The 16,796-nt window shown below is 55.2% G+C and overlaps 1 protein-coding gene across 3 annotated transcripts; it reads left to right on the forward strand.

Moving 5' to 3' along the window:
- The first annotated feature begins 1,269 nt into the window (after window positions 1–1,269).
- On the forward strand, window positions 1,270–14,186 carry LOC112640657 (interleukin-9 receptor-like). Of its 3 annotated transcripts, none has more exons than XM_025417241.3 (9): window positions 1,270–1,409; window positions 4,952–5,065; window positions 5,371–5,482; window positions 5,597–5,775; window positions 6,322–6,467; window positions 6,667–6,874; window positions 7,390–7,504; window positions 8,810–8,894; window positions 10,408–14,186. In XM_025417241.3, exons 1-9 carry the CDS (start codon window positions 1,382–1,384, stop codon window positions 10,906–10,908), a joined length of 1,488 nt encoding a protein of 495 aa, XP_025273026.1. In that variant the 5' UTR covers window positions 1,270–1,381; the 3' UTR covers window positions 10,909–14,186. The 3 variants fall into 3 exon arrangements, with proteins under 3 accessions (XP_025273026.1, XP_025273027.1, XP_025273028.1); XM_025417242.3 differs by having other exon boundaries at window positions 6,670–6,874; XM_025417243.3 differs by lacking the exon at window positions 4,952–5,065 and having other exon boundaries at window positions 1,282–1,409.
- The last annotated feature ends 2,610 nt before the right edge of the window (window positions 14,187–16,796 follow it).

Raw genomic sequence — 16,796 nt, forward strand, 5'->3', positions numbered from 1 at the left:
ATTTCCTCCCTTTCCAGCCTTTGTGGTCGTGGTGTGGGTTGTGTGGTCTGGGGGACTTAAGGTAGTAAATTCTAGTTTCAGCCTCGGGTGCTCTTCACTGGACATGGAGCCTGCTTAAGGTTATTGCTCTCCTTCTGCCCCCTCCCCCTCTCAAAAAATAGATGTGTGATTTATGTTTCTGGCCATTCCTAAGTTGTTTCATGGGCTTGAACTTTTGATTTCATCTCTCTGTGGGTCCTGGTTGTTCTCAGACTCCAGAGCTGTAGCTCTGGGGTATCCAAACCTTACCCCAGATGTTTTGATGCACAGAACACACACATGCACCCTGAAATGTGACCTTATTTGGTACCCTAAAGAACACACAGCCAATAAGTAAATGAAAAGATGCATATCTTCACTAATAACCAGTGAAGTGTAAATGAAAGCAACACTGAAATATCTTTGCCTATCAGATAGGCAAAGATTAAAAAGACTGATAAGATACATTGTTGGTGACTTCTGGTGTAGACGGTGGCATGTTCTTGGAGTGCCACTTGGTAGTACCTGTATTTTAAAATGCTGAACTTTGGGTCCCACAGTTCCATCCCTAAAATTCTTTGTGCAGAGATACTCATTCTGCTGATTAAAGATCCATGACCAGAACTGTTCACTAAGTTGCATATATGCACCGGAAATTAACATAATGTTATATGTCATATCTCAAAAAATAAAAATAGCATATAGAGGCAGCAATCCAAATGTTCATCCGTAGGTTTATTGAACCGTGGCACGTACTACCATTAAAGGCAAAAAACAGGTTTTAATGTGCTGACCTAAAGGATGTTGAAAATAGCCAGAGGAACAAGGAGTCTGCAAAGCTCAGCACAGTGTGAGTCCATCAAAAATGTGCATTTGTTTGCACATCTTTGGAAGGATTTGGCCCAATTTCTCACAGAAGCTCGCTCTGGGGTGAGATAAAGAGGACTCATTTTTATATTTTTCCTGTATCATTTGTTTTCTTTAAGAGTGCATCACTTTTGTGCTTAGCACCCTCTCCAGGGGAGTTTGTCGGAATGAATTTAACAGACAATCTGCCAATCAATGGACAGGTCATCAGTGTCCATGTTTGGCAACCTTGGGTGTTATGGGGAATGAAGGGTCATCCCACCTCCTAATTCCCAGGTTTATGATTACTGGTGGCAGTCGTCTGTCAGCCCCACTTGGGACAGCTGCTCTGTTCTGCATCGTGGTTTCAAATGTGGGCGGCCTGTGTAAGCCCGCCGTGGGAGGCTCACGTCACTGCTCACTGCACTTATATCCTGAATCAGGCTGAGAGGCTTCACTGCAAACACAGGAACGGTCACCTCCAGGTCTGGAGGGTTGGGTTCCCTTCAGACTTGCCATGGGACCCAGCAGACGCATCTGGGAAGGTGAGTCTGGCAGTCAAGTCAGCATGAGCTGATGGCAGAGAGGGGCAGGCAGCCCGGGCCCTGGGAGGAGCCTGTGGATGAACCTTGGAAGCAGTGGGGAGCATCACCCTAGTCTTACCTCCTCCAGTGTCCTGATCTTGGGTGCCTCCCAGAGACAGCATTTTGGCAATATTTGCTAAAGAATGACAGGCTGTCACTTCCAGTCCTGAGTATTGCTGGGCAGAGGGAAGAGTACTGAGTTTGTTAGGCAGAGTTTTTAGGTGTGGAAGAGACTTTTCTTCCTCAATAGCTGAGCTAGGGGTTGTTCTGGGGCCAGATGGTCTGAGCTGTAAGGACCATGAGTGGAGATGAGGTCCCGGTCTTGGGGTTGGCAAAACACCTTAAAACCCTATGTCCTGGGAGGGGGGGCCTTCGGGCAGAAGAGGAGCCAGAGTCTGGGGATCTCCCCTTGGAGCTGTGGGCAGGCAGCGGGTGAGGGTGGGATCCCAGAAGGAAGGTCAACTTGGCCAAGCAGAGGAAGGGGAGGTGAGGGTTCGTGCTTAAGTCATGTCCCAGAGCGCTCTTCCCAGGGGTCTGAAGCATTAACACCATCGAGAGGCAAGGTCAGCATTTCTTACCCTGTTGGGGCACAACATGAATCAGACAGGTCTCCCCCTGGAAGAGCCTGGTGTAAAGAGGCAGCATAGCTACGAGCTTTGCTGACGTGCTTACAAAGGAGCTATGAGGACATTTCGGGACAGAGAAGGTCAGTGTTAACTGTGGGAAGAGCAGGTGCATCATTTTCCTCCCTTAGCCCCCAGGTCCCCCAGAACTGTGTCAACACCCTTACTCTAGACCTTTCCCCCAGCACTACCTGCTTCCCTGCTCCTGCCATGAGCTGACTGGCCTCACCTGGGGGTGTCTTGTCTGGCCAGAGAGAGCTTTGTGAAGGAACAGGCACACGATGCTAAAGGAAGTCAGGCAGGGGGTATAGTGTGAGGTGGGTTAGGCCAGCAGGGGACCCAGAGTGAGCTCCCCTGGCCCCCGTCCGCCTGTGCCCCTCAGACTTCCATCCTCATCTCCCTTCTTCCTTCTGCTCTGGGTCCCTCCCCCTGTCCATGTCCACCTGAGGCCGGCCTGGGCCCAGCTCGTCTGTCTCCACAGCTCCAGCCTGGTGTTGCCACGGCTCCCAGACATGCACCTCCCAAGACCCAGATACGTGAGGGTTTCAATTGCTTCCTCTTTCCCCAGAAGAGGGAAGAAAGTGCTAGATAAATGTCCACTGAAATAGCAACCTCCGTTCCTCTATGTCTGCCAGCTTTCTGAGTGGGTACGCAGAATGACAAGGATAGCACTCCGTTAAAAGTGAATACTCTAAAAAAAAAAAAAATGAAGACTCTGTGTGAGAGGGGACAGTAAGTGGACCGGGTGGAGCCAACTTGGGAGGGTGTGTCTCCAGGCACCGGGCCCTGGGGGGATTCCCCTGGGGGCCGGGGTGGGTGAGGGGCTGTGTCTGTCTGGAGACCTGCCCCTGGGTCTGACAGTGTGTGTGGATTCTGAGGCAGGGGTCCCCGGCTTCATGGTGGGCCAGGAGAGCAGGGTAGGAAAGCTGTGAGGCCCCAGCAGTCAGACCTCACGGGCTGGACCTTGGCCCTGAGGTCATGGAGGAGATGAGTCCTGAGAAGGGAACAGAGTGCTCATGGGCTGGAGGCAGTGTCCTCAGACCTGGTGGGACAAGGGCAGCGCCAGGTGGTGGCATCAGCTATGCTGCGAGATGGTCTAGTGTTGTCTGAGCTGTGACCAGATCTCCCGGTGTCCTCCCACTGCCTGTTCCAGGACTGGGGAGTGTGCGGGTGAGGGTTTCTACAACGCCTGGCCCAGTGTCTGTAGTCAGAGGCGTGGGTAGCCCCGAGGGGAGACAGAGCAGTATGCGTGCGCTGGGCACGGTGGGCAGCTCCCAGGCTGTGTGGACCCTGGTTGAACATGTGCCGAGCACAGAGTTACCAGGTGCCAGGCGTTGGGGAAGAGCTGCTGCTGTCCCTGGTCTTGGCTTCTGCTCCTCTCAGAGGGTGGCGGCCCCGCCCCAGCCAGCTCGCTGTGTAGACAGAAGCGTTCTCTGTGGAAAGAGTTCTCAGGGGACGAGCAGGGACCATCCCCCCGTGTAGGTCTCTGCTGCTCGCCCAGAGTGGGTCCTGGCACTGGCAGCTCTCAGCTGTCCCTGCCCTGGGGTCTGCGGAGCTTGGAGCCTCCCCACCCCATGCTCCCGAACCATCTGCTTCTGGGTTGGCCTGTGGCAGGGCTGGCCCACTTCTGCACAGACGGAGGGGTGCCTCCACCCAGGGACCCCTCAGCTGGGCGGTGGCTGCTGTGCCTCAGACCCTGCAGATCTCGGTGCTCAATCTGATCCTGTCATCACCATCCTGACCGTGGGCTGTTGTAGGCTGCTCCCCCATCTCCACCCTGTCACTGCGCAGGAGGGGACAGATGCTGTTGGGGTAAGCTTGCTACGGCCTCCCGTGCTGTGGCTGCTGGTGCCTGGGGATGGTGGTGCAGTCTTCCTGAGCACGGATCTTAACAGGGGTCTGTCCTGTGGGCACCTGGATGTCTCCTGGGCCGTTGGCATGGCGTCTGCTGCCTGAGCACGTGCAGGCTCCTGGAGGGCTTACGTGCTGTGGTCTGTGAGCGCATCTGCTGCTCTTTGCCTCCTTATCAGCCATCGGGCTTGCATAACCAGGCTGGCCCTGCTTCCTGCTTAGGAACTATCAGTGCACCATCTGGAGCTACAAATGGGGTGACAGGACGTCAGCAGCCTCCCCGCACCCAGGCGCTTCCTAGCAGAGCCCCTGTCCCCAGCTAAGCTCCCATCCCCCCAGGGATTCTGTTGCCCAGGTGGGCCCCCGCACTGAGGGCCCTGCTCTTCTGAGGCGCTCCCTTTGCAGGGCGGGTAGCTCAGAACAGGGGCACGGCTGGCCGAGCTGGCGGAGGGGCAGTGCACGGCCTCTGCAAGTGGGTCTTTATTTGTGGGTCCAGCAAGGGAGGGCATGGGCAGATGTTGGCCGCGTGACCTGGGGCAAGGCTTTCCCCGCCCCGGGACTCGCCTGTCGGTAAGTAGGGACAGTGAGTCTACCCCACGGGGCTGCTGGGGGGACTCAAGTGTTCCACTCGTGCTGCGCCGGGCCCGAGGTCGCCCTGCCCCAGCTGCCCTGTGCGATAGGGACGATAGGGATGGGAGCCGTGCCGGCAGGGGGTGCCCGAGCCGAAGAGGACGCTTCTAGGCACACTCAGCCACGCAGCGGCTCAGAGTCCAGAACCCTTCAGAAAGAGCCGTGGGCTTGAGGGCAGGGTGGCCATGAGTCTGCACTGTGCCCAGCGGTGTCTCGCAGCGCCAGTGTCTCCGGAGCACAGCTGGGGCGGTGGTGCCCCATCTCTGCACGGCCTGTGGTGACGGTGCAGGCAGTGACCCGCTCAGAGCTCATGGCCAGGAGCATGCCCCACGGGGGGCAGCCCTCGGGGTCTCATGGGGAGCATCCCGTGGGGAGCGCTCTCAGCCCAGTCCTTTGCAGGCTGGTCCCTGGAGAGTGAGGCCCTGCTGCCAGAGTGGAGCACCTGGCTCCTGATCTGCACCTGCGTCGGCACCTGGGTTGGGCCCGGAGCCTCTGTCCACGGGGAAGGAGGAGGTGAGGGCTGGCACCCGTCTCTGTGTGAGGTGGGTTGGTGGAGAGCTTGGTGGGCAGGGCTGCCATCTCTCTCACCCCACAGGGAAGGGTTTGGCGGGAAGGGTGCTGGGCGTGTCCTCAGGGACCTGCCTGGACTTCATTCCCGCCCATGCGCCGGGGCTCAGAGCCCATCACCTCCCAGCCGTGCCCGTGATGCCTTCTCTTGGCATCATTCTCGGGGGACTGCCTTGTCAGAGTGTCAGCTGCCAGGCCCTAACCCTGCCCGGAGGCAGCCACGGGGGGCTCCAAGCCATCACTGTTCCCAGGGCTCGAGGCTGGATCTTTCACCTGCCTCAACAACAACGTCCTAAGGATTGACTGCCACTGGTCTGCCCCAGAGCTGGGTCAGGGCCCCAGTCCCTGGCTCCTCTTTACCAGGTGAGTCTGGAGGGCCAGGCTCCATGAAGGCCATGATGGTGGGATTCCCGCGGGGGTAGCAGCAGGCCTGGGTGGGTGCGGTGGGCCCTTGGTACCGACCTCCTCCCTTTCCAGCAACCACGTGCTGGGCAGCAAGCATAGATGCGTCTTCCGGGCCAGCAAGTGCACTGTGGTGCTGCCGCCCGAGGAAGTGCTCGTGCCTTCCGACAACTTCACCATCACTTTCCACCGTTACGTGTCTGGGAAGGAGCAGGTCAGCCTGGTGGACCCACAGTACCTGCCCCGGAGACACGGTGAGGCCTGGGCTGGGTGCCTGGACAGGGAACATCCTGGCTTCAAGGGGATTGGGAGGCAAGATCCCATTGCTCTTAACCTTCATGGCCCAGCGAATGTTCTCCGTCCCTGCTAAGAGAGGCCCAGGGCTGGGAGCAGGCTGGGCCCCTGGGAGGGCAAGAGCCCACTGCTTACCGGAGAGGCAGGGCTTTGGAGGAGGATGAAGATGTAGTGCTTCAGGTTGGGGTACAACTTGAGTCACCTGAAATGCACTTCAGTCATAGCAGGAAGGACTCCAGTAAGACACTGGCCGGCACTTCCGGCAGCAGCTTGTGAAGGAAGATGCGGGCAAGATTTGAAATCACCTTGTCTGGCTGCAGGGGCTGGAGGAACGCACTGTCCTCGTGTTGCACCTGGGCCCTCCCTGGGGGAGCTGCCTCCCAGTGAGGCCAGTGATCTGGGAGGGGAGGGCTTCGACCATGCCCCCACCCTCCCAGCATCTTTCAGACCCCCCAGTCCTGGGCATCACGACAGACATGCCCTCATGTAGCCTCACTGTGTTTCAGTGAAGTTGGACCCTCCCTCGGACTTACAGAGCAATGTCAGCTCTGGATCCTGTGTCCTGACTTGGGGCGTCAGTCTTGCCTTGGAGCCTCTGGCCGCCATCCTCAGCTACGAGCTGGCCTTCAAGAAACAGGAGGAGGCCTGGGAGGTAATGCTGGGCTGACACTCTCTCCTGGGAGCAGCAGCTCAGTGCACCTGCGTTTAGTGCTTGTAGGCCCGTGTGCTGTGCATGTGTACCCGTGCCCATGTGCGTGTGCACGGTCACGTATATGTGTGTGTGTGGGTTCTTGAGGGTCAGTGGACCCTGTCTCACCCTCAGCGCCTGCTAACTGTCCTCTGCCCCACAGCAGGCCCGGCACAGGGATCACATTGTCGGGGTGACCCGCCTCACCCTTGAAGCTGTCGAACTGGACCCTGGCTCCAGCTATGAGGCCAGGCTGCGTGTCCAGATGGCCACACTGAAGGAGGAGATGGGGCAGGAGCAGCACTATGAGGGCCAGTGGAGCGAATGGAGCCAGTCTGTGTGCTTCCCATCTCCTCAGAGCCCTGCCCAAGGTGGGGTCTCCCTCCCAGAGGGCCTCCCCTCACTCGTGCATCGCACCGTTCCACCCTCTCGCCCTCCTGGAACCCCCTCCCTGAGGCAGTCATGCCCCAGCTGACCACCCTCCCCTGGAGACAGGAGAGTTTTAAGGAGGAAACAATCACCTGCCAAATGTTGGGCCTCTCGGAACCTGTGGTTGTTGTCTGTCGCTGGTGTGAGTGTGTCCCCGGGTGACACTCCGGGCCTGTGCTTCTGTCTCTGGAGCCTGGATGTTGTCTCCTGTCCCAAGGGAGGGCAGGGCTGACCCCTGTGAACTGGTGGGAAGGGGTCTGACCCCGATGAACTTGTAGACGGAGGAGATGAGGGCCAGGGGCGGGCGATTCATTAGCAGGTGCAACACAATCCCTGTGGCCTATGAGCAAATTTCCAGTGTGGCCCAGGGCACTCCTAGGGGTGCTTTGCCATATGGAATTGGGGGAACGTCCTGGTGCCAGAGAGGCTCACAGCCCTGGGCCCTTCCTTCCCGTAGGTTCTCACCTGTTCTTGCTTCGGGGACAGCCCGACAGCAGCACCCTTGTTGCTGTGCCCGTCTTTCTGCTGCTGACCAGCCTGACCTACCTCGTCGTGTTCAAGCTTTCACCCAGGTCGGTAGCCAGGGTGTGTGTGTCTGTGTGCACACATGCTATTGTGCTAGCATGTCTCTGTGTGAGTTTCTGTGTGCATGTCCATGTGTGTGGATGTGAGTCAGTGTGTGCACGTGTAGGTGTGTGGTAGGTGGGGCATCTTGGGCCAGACCGGTCATCCCTCCCCACCGTCTGGTCTTGGATGGGGCGGGGGTTTTGAAGCCTCTGCCCTGGACCCATGGAGAGCTCCCCAGTTGCCGGGTGTGTTGGGGGCCCTATGGCTCCAAAGAGGCTCAGAAGGATCCAAATTCATCGGGCCCAAGCCACCCAAGAGCCTCATCTCTGGCCTTTGGAGGTGCTCTGTGGTTTGCTCATGTTTAAATGCATTCTACGAAAATGCAGTCTTGGGAATCTGCTGTGCTCGGAGCCCTGGTGAATGCCCCAGAGAACAAAACAGGCGCGGCCCCGTTGACAACCATCACCCCTGTCAGGTCATGGGAGGGGGCCCATAGGAGATGGACCGGGTGTGGACTGGCAGCAGGAAGGATGTGAGGAAGTGGGAACAAGAGAGTGGGGTGTTGGGGGGGAGGGGGTCGGGGAGGAGATGCTGGGTGGGCCGTGAAGGCCAGACTTGACCTGGGAGCACAGGAAAGCTCTTGAACCACGAGAAACTATGTGACAAGGCCTGGTTTGTATTTTGAGAATAGATTTGAGCGGGGCGGGGAAGGACCCACCTGGAGGCCTTGGTGGTGTCCAGAGGGTGGCTATTTGCTTGGAACCGGCGGGAGAAGCAGAGAGGGAGCCATGTAGAGGGAACTGGCAGGCCTTAGGAAGAGAAGCCGAGGGGGCGGATGAGCTGTGACCGTGGGCCCCTGAGGCGGGACTTGCTGTGTCCTGAGCCACATCTTTGTGGGGGGCCAGTGGGCCTGTTGCTCATGGAGGAGTCAGGTGGGGCAGCGGGCTGCCTCCTGGCTGCTAGGGGCACACGTGTGGCTCCCTCTGGGAGGAAGACGCCAGGGCTCTCCCTGTGGCCTTAAACCCACCTCGCAGCTCACCCTGTAAGGACACGTGTCTTGGTGTAAGGAGACCTACGGGGTCATGGGCCGGGGAGGCCGCACGGGCACGTGCTGGGTCTTGCCCCGAGAGCAGGTCTGCGCCCGGCTAGAGGCGAGAGAGGCAGCAGCGCAGATGACACAGGGCTGCCTCTGCTGCAAGGGAGTGGAGCTCCCACGGGACCTCAGGCCTCCTGAGCTGGGGCCTCCGAGGACCCCCTCCCCCAACCCCTTGGGTGTGCGTAGGCCTCCAGCTGTCCTTTCCCGGCCTCAGGATGAAGAGAAGCTTCTACCGGGAAGTACCCTCTCCGGCGCCCTTCTTCCAGGCCCTCTACAGCGTGCACTGCGGGGACTTCCAGGTGCGTGTGGGCCCGCAGCAGGAGTGGGGGCGGGGCTGGGGTCACCCACGGGCCTGGCCTGCCCAGGATGTGGGCTTCGGTGAGAGTGGGGGCTAGTGTGGGGGCCTTGTCAGTGCTTTGAGCTTTTTTGGTATACGTAGTGGGTTTAAATTTACACGCTGTGTCTCAAATGCATCAAAACAATTAGCTGTATTCTCTATTGCGGGTTTCTTTTTCTTTTGCGGGGAGCAGCTTCTGGGAGGTAGATGGTCATTCTGTGGTGCAGACTATGGTGGTGTCTTGCAGCTGCCACGTGTCTTGTGCCTGCTTCTTCTCTGAAGGTGTCTGTGGGGAGGGCCTGGTGCTGGTGCTGTCCTTGGGGCCCTTGGTGGTCTGCAGCTACTGCTCTGGTGGTCGATGGGGAGCGCCTGGCCCTCCCTTGTTCCCCTGGGTAGCGTGCTGGCACCCTGGCCACTGAGCACACTCCACATCCCCCCCTTTGTAGTGCCCCGGTGAGCGCCACCAGCAGGGTCTTCGCATCAGACCCCTTCAGTTCCCTCTGGCCTGGGGGCTCTTGCCCTCTGGGCTCCAGCAGGTGGTTTCAAGTTCCCTACTGCGGGTGGAGGATGGCATGTGATGCTTCCTGGGGTTCTTGGGCCTGCTCTTCCCCGATCCCCCTGCCATTGCTGGGCTTCCCTCTGCCTTATCATTGTGTCTCTAGAAAGGGAGCCCAGAAAACAAAATTTAGAAAGGGAGTCCAGTTTTCAGTTTCGGATTGTTGTCCAAGAGTATAACTCGAGGCTTAAAGTGGAGCATCTTGTCTTTGGTGGAGGCCACCTCCTTCTCTCGGGTAGTGGCCGTCTCTGTCCAGACCCCTGAGGTCATGTGGGCTGCACGCACCCAGCTCTCCTCTGGAGACCCATGTCACCAGCCAAGTTATTTAGACCCCTTGGGGGTGGGGTGGGGGTGGGGGTGGTCTGGAGCCATGGGTGGGCTCTCCAGGGAGCAGGGCAGTAACAGAGGGCAAGGTATGTGTGGTCCATTTGGTGGTGGCTCCTGGTCTCACCTAGGACATACTTCCCTTTGGGAGGTGGGGGCCTCTTGTGGCCCCACGGAGGGGTCCAGGTCTGCTGCCCTCAGCCCAAAGGTGCCGTTCCCGACAGCGTCTCGGTGTGAGTGTGTGAGTATGTGGGTGGGGGGTCCAGGAGAGGGGCGCAGTCTCTGTAGCCCATGGAAGCGCCTGGAGCAGCAGCCAGGGACTTTCTCTGTCCTTGGCACCTGTCACTACCTGTACCCTCTTTCGGGCTGCTGTGAGCACCGTGCGGTGAGGTGGGGGATTACTGAGGGTCCTGGGCTACGGATACGCTGGCATGTGGAGGTAAGATGGAATGTTCTGAGCACAGGCATTGTTTGGACTCTAGGCGAGGATTTCAGGAGAGCTTCTCGGAGGAGGAGGGAAGGCTGCTTCCAGGGAGAGTCCTGAACATGCGGCCTGAGCCCTTCCCCTACGCACACCCCATGCTCTCTGTTCTAGACCTGGATCAGGGCTCACAGAACTGGCCTGCTGCCGAACCCGGACCCTGTCGGTCCCCCACAAGGAGCCTCGGAGTCCAGCGACCAGGAGGCCATTGCGTGGCTGACCTATGACCCAGTGGATCCCTGGCAGTCAGTGGTCCCAGAGGACGAGGAGGAGGGCCCTGGCGCCGGCCTCCCAGAGGCTGTGCTGAAAGCAGGGCATGTGCTACAGGGAGGGCAGCCGCCTGCCTATCTGCCGCAGGAGGACTGGGTCCCTGCGAGCGCCCCCAGGCCAGCTCCCCCACAGTCAGAGGGCAGCAGTGGTGACTACTGTGCCCTGGGCTGCTCTGGGGGCTGCCACCCCTTTACCTTCCCAGGAAGCACTTGGAGCTCTGGGCCCAGCCCGGTTTTGGCCCACGGCCTTTCTGGTGACCAGCAGAGCCTGGATGCCTGGCGAGGAAGTACCTGTGTGGGAGTCGGTCACGGTGAGAGGCAAGACCCTGCTGAACGGGTCGCATGAGGACCTCAGGGTGTTGGCCTCGCTCCTACCCTCTGCAGTCACCGGGGTTGATCTAGAGCCCGGACTTGGCCAGCTGCATGATGTCCATTTTGCGGAAAATGGACCAAAGTCTCTCTGAGAACGGAGCCCCTGCACAGACATCCTGTCCGGACGGAGGCCAGCGGGTGACCCCCACCTCCCTCCCCTCCCCTCCCCTCAGCATCCTGCCACTCAGCACCCCCTCCCCGGCCACCACTTCCCTCCCTGCTATCTGGCTTCACTCGGACCCCTCAGAAAAGAAGGGTGTGGGCCCACAGCCTGTTCTGCCCTCACCTCTTTAAAGGGTCCACCTGCACCCAGCAGATGCAGAGGAGGTGCTATGACTTCTTTCTGTGCCTTCCTGAGGTCCCTCTCCTCCTGAGATTAAAAGGGGTCCAGTGGGTCTTTCAAACCGCTGCTGGCTGGGAGAGGGGCCGGAGAAGTGCGAGGGGATGGGGCCAGTCTATTCTCGGGCTCTCTGGGGTTGGAGGTGCTGAGGTTTTACAGGTAGGGTCAAGTGGAGGAGGAGGTGCCAGTCCCTGGGGCTCTGGTGACCCCTGTGGTCCACGCAGGAGAAAGCACTTGCAGCCCCAGGCTCCCAAAGGCACAGGCCCCCCTGCCTCAGACAGGCTTCCCCCTCCCCTCTGCATGCCACTGGCGCCCCCGGGGTTTGTGGGGAGCCTCAGAGGAGCCAGATTGTGGTCAGCAGCGGGGAAGCAGGACCCAGAATGTATTTTTAGCTTGTAGAGAGCGGGAAGGGTGTGGACGGAAGTGAGGTGCAGGCATCTTTAGTTCTAACCAAGGATAAAAAAAAATAGCTTGAATCCACTTCCTGGAGCCGACCCCTGGGGAGCGCTGGCCCGGTATCAGAGCAGCATCTGTGTGGCCCCCGTGGCTTCCCAGGGAACCTGCATGTGACGAGTGACCCCCACAGCTGGGACGCCTCCTCTGCGCGGCCGGAGACACTGTTTCTGTGGATCACATTTTCTCTCAGTGACACGCAGAGACCCAGCTTTGGGCTGGAGCTTGAGCATGCAGCCCCTTGGAGGCTGCGTGACCTGCCCCTTCGGCCACATTGCTCTTAGTTCCCCTGAGCGAGTCGCCTGCGCACCTCTGTGCCCAGAAAACTCTGGCTTCCCTCTTTGGAGATGAGATGACCCTTGGACACTGTGGCCCCGAGGTCCAGTTCACAGCAGAGCCAGGTTGGGAGACCTTGGGAGGAGGAAGTCGTTGAGCACCGGGTTCTGAAGGAGTCGGAGGGCCAGGGGCCGGAGCTCCAGTCCTGAGCTGCTGATTCCAGGGGGTTGGGTGCGCGGCGCCGCTGGAGCTCGAGGGCCCCACATGGGGCTGGCTGGACCGTGGAAGGCCCGGAAGGCCAGACTGAGGGCAGCGAGGGCAGGGGACTCTCCCTGACGCGGGAGGATATGCAATGGTTTCTCTTGGTTTGTTTGTTTTTAAGATTTTTTTTTTGTTTGAATTTTTAAGCCATCTCTACACCCAACGTGGGGGCTGAACCCACATCCCTAAGATCAAGACTTGCATGCTCCACCGACAGCCAGTCGGGCGCCCCGCTTTCTTGGTTTCCAGTGTGGTGAAATCCACATAGTCCAACCCTCTTTCAACGTGTGCAGTTTGGTGACATTCAGTACATGCTGATGTCTGACGTCGTCACTCCCACAGGAAAACCCCTGCTCGTGAAGCGGTCGCTCCCCCACCCCACCCCCCCGGGCTCTCTGGAGCCCCTTGCCTGCTCCCCGTCTCCATGGATCGCCTCTTCTGGGCATTTTGTAGAAATGGAGTTACAGGGTGCGTGACTTGCCCTACGGCCTTATTCTTCAGTGTAGTGTTTTCGAGGTTCGCCCACTTCGCGGCATCAGTGGCCTCACCCTTACTGTGACCCTTGCGCTGTTACCAGGTTTTCCTTGTTGCAAGCAGCACTGCTATGAACATTCATGGAAAAGTTTTTTTGGTACCTGTTTTCTCTGTTTCTGTGTGTATTCCTAGGAACGGAATTGCTAGATCACATGGTATGATCATATCTATGTTTAGAATTTTTGAGGAACTGCCAAACTGTTCTCCACAGTGACTTCAGCATTTTACATCAATGGTGTACTCGGGTTACAATTTCTCCACATCCTCACCAACTGTTGTTAGTGTCCTTTAAAAAAATATATTTTTTAAGCTTCTTAATTTAAATAATCTCTGCATCCAATGTGGGGCTTGACTCACGACCCTGAGATCGAGAGTCCCATGCTTGGGGTGCTTGGGTGGCACATTCGATTTTAAGTGTCCGACTCTTGGTTTCTGTTCAGGTCATGATCTCGGGGTCACACGATCGAGCCCCGTGTAGGACTCAGCACTCGGTATGGCATCTGTTTGGGATTCTCTCTCCCTCTCCCTCTGCTCCTCTCGGTCATTCTAACTCTCTCTAAAATAAATAACTAAATCCTAAAAAAACAAAACAAAACAAAACAAAACAAAACAAAAAACAGTCACATGCTATTCCAACTAAGCCAGCCAGGCATCCCTTAAATCACTGTTCTGGGTATAAAGTGGTACCTCAGTGTGATTTTGATTTACATTTTCCTGATGGTTGGTGATGTTGAACATCTTTTCATGTGCTTCTTGTGTGTCTTCTTTGGAGAAAATCCTGTTCAAGTCCTTTGCCTTTTTTTAAATTGGGTTGCTTGTCCTTGTGCTGTTGAGCTGTAGGAGCTCTTTATATATTCTGATACCAAAGTCATATCAGATATTCCATTTCCAAACATTTTCTTAAATTCTGCATGTTATTTGGTGCCATATACAATAAACCATGGCCTAATCCAAACCCAACAAACACATGAAAAGATGCTTAACATCCTTAGACATCAGGGAAATGAAAATGAAAACCACACTGAGATGCCACTTCACACTCAGGGGATGGCTGTCATCTAAAAAATGGAAGTTAGTTTTAGCAAGGATGTGAAGAAATTGAAATTCTCATGCCCTGTGGATGGAGTTGAGAAACAATACTGGTGAGGGGTACATATCAATGTGAATATTCACTTAAAAATGTTGAAAATGGGATGCCTGGGTGGCTAAGTTGTTGAGCGACTGTCTGCCTTTGGCTCAGGGTGTGACCCCAGGTTCCTGGGATTGAGCCCCATATTGGGCTCCCTGCAGGGAGCCTGCTCCTCCCTCTGCCTCTGTCTCTGCCTTTCTCTCTGTGTCTCTGTTGAATAAATAAATAAAAATTTAAAAAATATGTTGAAAATGGTAAATTTTGTTATGTATATTTTACCATAATTAAAAATAAAAATTAAAGAGAGAAAAATTTTATGTTATACATGTTATCACACCCTCAAAAAAAATCTCTGTAAGGATTGGTCCTGCAGGACACCTGGGTGGTTCAGCGATTGAGCGTCTGCCTTCAGCTCAGGGTGTGACCCCGGGGTCCCGAGATCGAGTCCCACGTCGGGCACCCTGCAGGGAGCCTGCTTCTCCCTCTGCCAGTGTCTCTGCCTCTCTGTCTCTGTGTCTCTCATGAATAAATGAATAAAATCTTTTAAAAAAGGGGGTTATCTTGGATATCTGCATTGAGGCAGAAGGATGGGGATCTTGAATGGGATGATCCATTCAAGGAGACTCATTTAATCCAATTTACTGAAGCTGGTATCCCTCATGGACCGACAGAAACTCTGGCAGCACCTGTTGAGGCAGTATTTCCGGGTCAGACTGCATGGGTTTGAGCAGAGGTGGAAGAAAGGAACCCTGACCCAAGTTCCTCGGATGGCTCCAGTGCAGCTGCTGGTGAGCCATCCTGCTCTCTCTTGGATGCAAGAGGCAAAAGGCGCATTTATTTATATGTTATTTGATTTCTCTCATCTGTGTTTTAATGTTTTATGAATATTTTTATGTACATTGTTAGATTTATACCTAAGAACCTTAATTTTTGTGCTGTAATTTTTTTTTCATTTCACGTCCATTTGTTCTGTATATCATTGCTGATCATCTCAGTTAATTTAGGCTGCTATCAAAATATCACAGACCAGGTGGCTTATAAACAATAGACATTTATTTCTTTTTTTTTTAATTTTTATTTATTTATGATAGTCATACAGAGAGAGAGAGAGAGAGAGAGAGAGGCAGAGACATAGGCAGAGGGAGAAGCAGGCTCCACGCACCGGGAGCCCGATGTGGGAATCGATCCCGGGTCTCCAGGATCGCGCCCTGGGCCAAAGGCAGGCGCTAAACCGCTGCGCCACCCAGGGATCCCTAGACATTTATTTCTTACAGTTCTGGAGGGTGCATGTCTGAGATTAGGATATCTCTGGCAGCAGACTTGTTTTTTTTTTTTTTAAGATTTTATTTATTTATTCATGAGAGACACACAGAAAGAGAGAGGCAGAGACACAGGCAGAGGGAGAAGCAGACCCCATGCAGGGAGCCCGATGCAGGGACTCAATTCCGGGACCCCGGGACCACGCCGCCGAGCCAAAGGCAGGCGCCAAACCGCTGAGCCACCCAGGGATCCCCCAGCAGCAGACTTGTTGTATCCTCACTTGGAGGGAAGGTGCTGGGGTCTCTTTTACGAGGAGACCACACCCTTATGACCTAATAACCTGTTCTAACACCATCACACTTTTCATTTGGATTCTAACACTGAATTTGGAGGGAACACAAACACACCATAGTCTTCATGTCAATTGACTTGTACATTGACCTTGTAGTTTGTTTTCAGTTGGAATTTCCAAGTTATGACACTGAATACACAGAACTCTAAGTTTCAGAGATTCCCCAGGCTTTTCCTAAGTGGGTGAACTGGCCACAGCTAAACTGTGAGCTGGTGGTGGGGATGTCCAGACAGTTTGGTGTTGTGAGGACAAAATAGGGAGACGGTCCTCAGGGCGGCTTCCCCAGTGATGTGTCATCAGTAGGCGAGCACAGAAACCTCTGTTTCTGACTTTCTCACGGGTTTATTTGTACTTTCTCCTGTAGCATTTCAGCAGGACATATCTTACAGACGTGTCCCTTCATCAGGGCTTTGGCCTTTCATAGCCATGGAACACCATAGTACTTTTCACAGATTCTGCTTCTTGGAGAGGAGAACCTCTGAGAGCATCTGGCTGCAAGTGTGAGTGGGGCCTGAGTAGGTATGAGTGGGGTGGCTGCCTGGCTACCCTGGGCCTCACATGAGGTCCTCTCTCTTCCGATGTTGATAGTTTGACAATTGTCAATATGACAATTGGATGCACATTGAAAAGTTGCTGTGTTGGGACACCTGGGTGGCTCAGTGGTTGAGCATCTGCCTTCAACTCAGGGCGTGATCTTGGGGTCTGGGTTTGAGTTCCATATCTAGTCCCACATGGGGCTCCTTGTGGGGAGCCTGCTTCACCCTCTGTCTGTTGTCTCTCTGCCTCTCTGTGTCTCTCATAAATAAATAAATAAAAACTTAAAACAAAAAAAAAGTAGATGTGTTACAAACTACAACCTTATTTAAGGTTAAATGTATTATTTATTCCAAAACTGAATTTTTAAAAAATTAACTTTTCTGATTTTAATGGAAGTAAATTCATTGATCAGTTTTTTTTTTTCTTTTATTGAGAAAGTCACAGTCAAATTGGCAGCACCTTTGTCATGGTACATAAAGTAGTGTTTACTTTGGAATCACTGGGCTCCTACATTAGATGAACCATATACATATATCAAGCTTTCATACTATAACCAGAACACTTGGGTGTTTACTATGAACTTACTTGTTCCTGGGGACTTTTCCAATGGGAGATTTCCAAGCCTTACTGTGACCTTTTCCTGTTCATTGGTCTGTTTCTGTTTTCATCATGTCAGGGCCCATTTTGTTACTGTGTGTTTTTACTTGGAAGTTACCCATT

Source organism: Canis lupus, chromosome 6 (genome assembly GCF_003254725.2).
Source record: "Canis lupus dingo isolate Sandy chromosome 6, ASM325472v2, whole genome shotgun sequence".
In the NCBI taxonomy this organism is placed as follows: domain Eukaryota; kingdom Metazoa; phylum Chordata; class Mammalia; order Carnivora; family Canidae; genus Canis; species Canis lupus.

What these genes read in the sequence shown, in the direction of transcription:
- LOC112640657 (XM_025417241.3), top strand. Translation starts at nt 1,382, where the DNA reads ATGGGACCCAGCAGACGCATCTGGGAAG. An exon ending in CAGCAGACGCATCTGGGAAG is followed by an intron (nt 1,410 to 4,951) that starts GTGAGTCTGGCA and finishes AGTCCTTTGCAG; the next exon opens with GCTGGTCCCTGGAGAGTGAG. An exon ending in GTACCTGCCCCGGAGACACG is followed by an intron (nt 5,776 to 6,321) that starts GTGAGGCCTGGG and finishes ACTGTGTTTCAG; the next exon opens with TGAAGTTGGACCCTCCCTCG.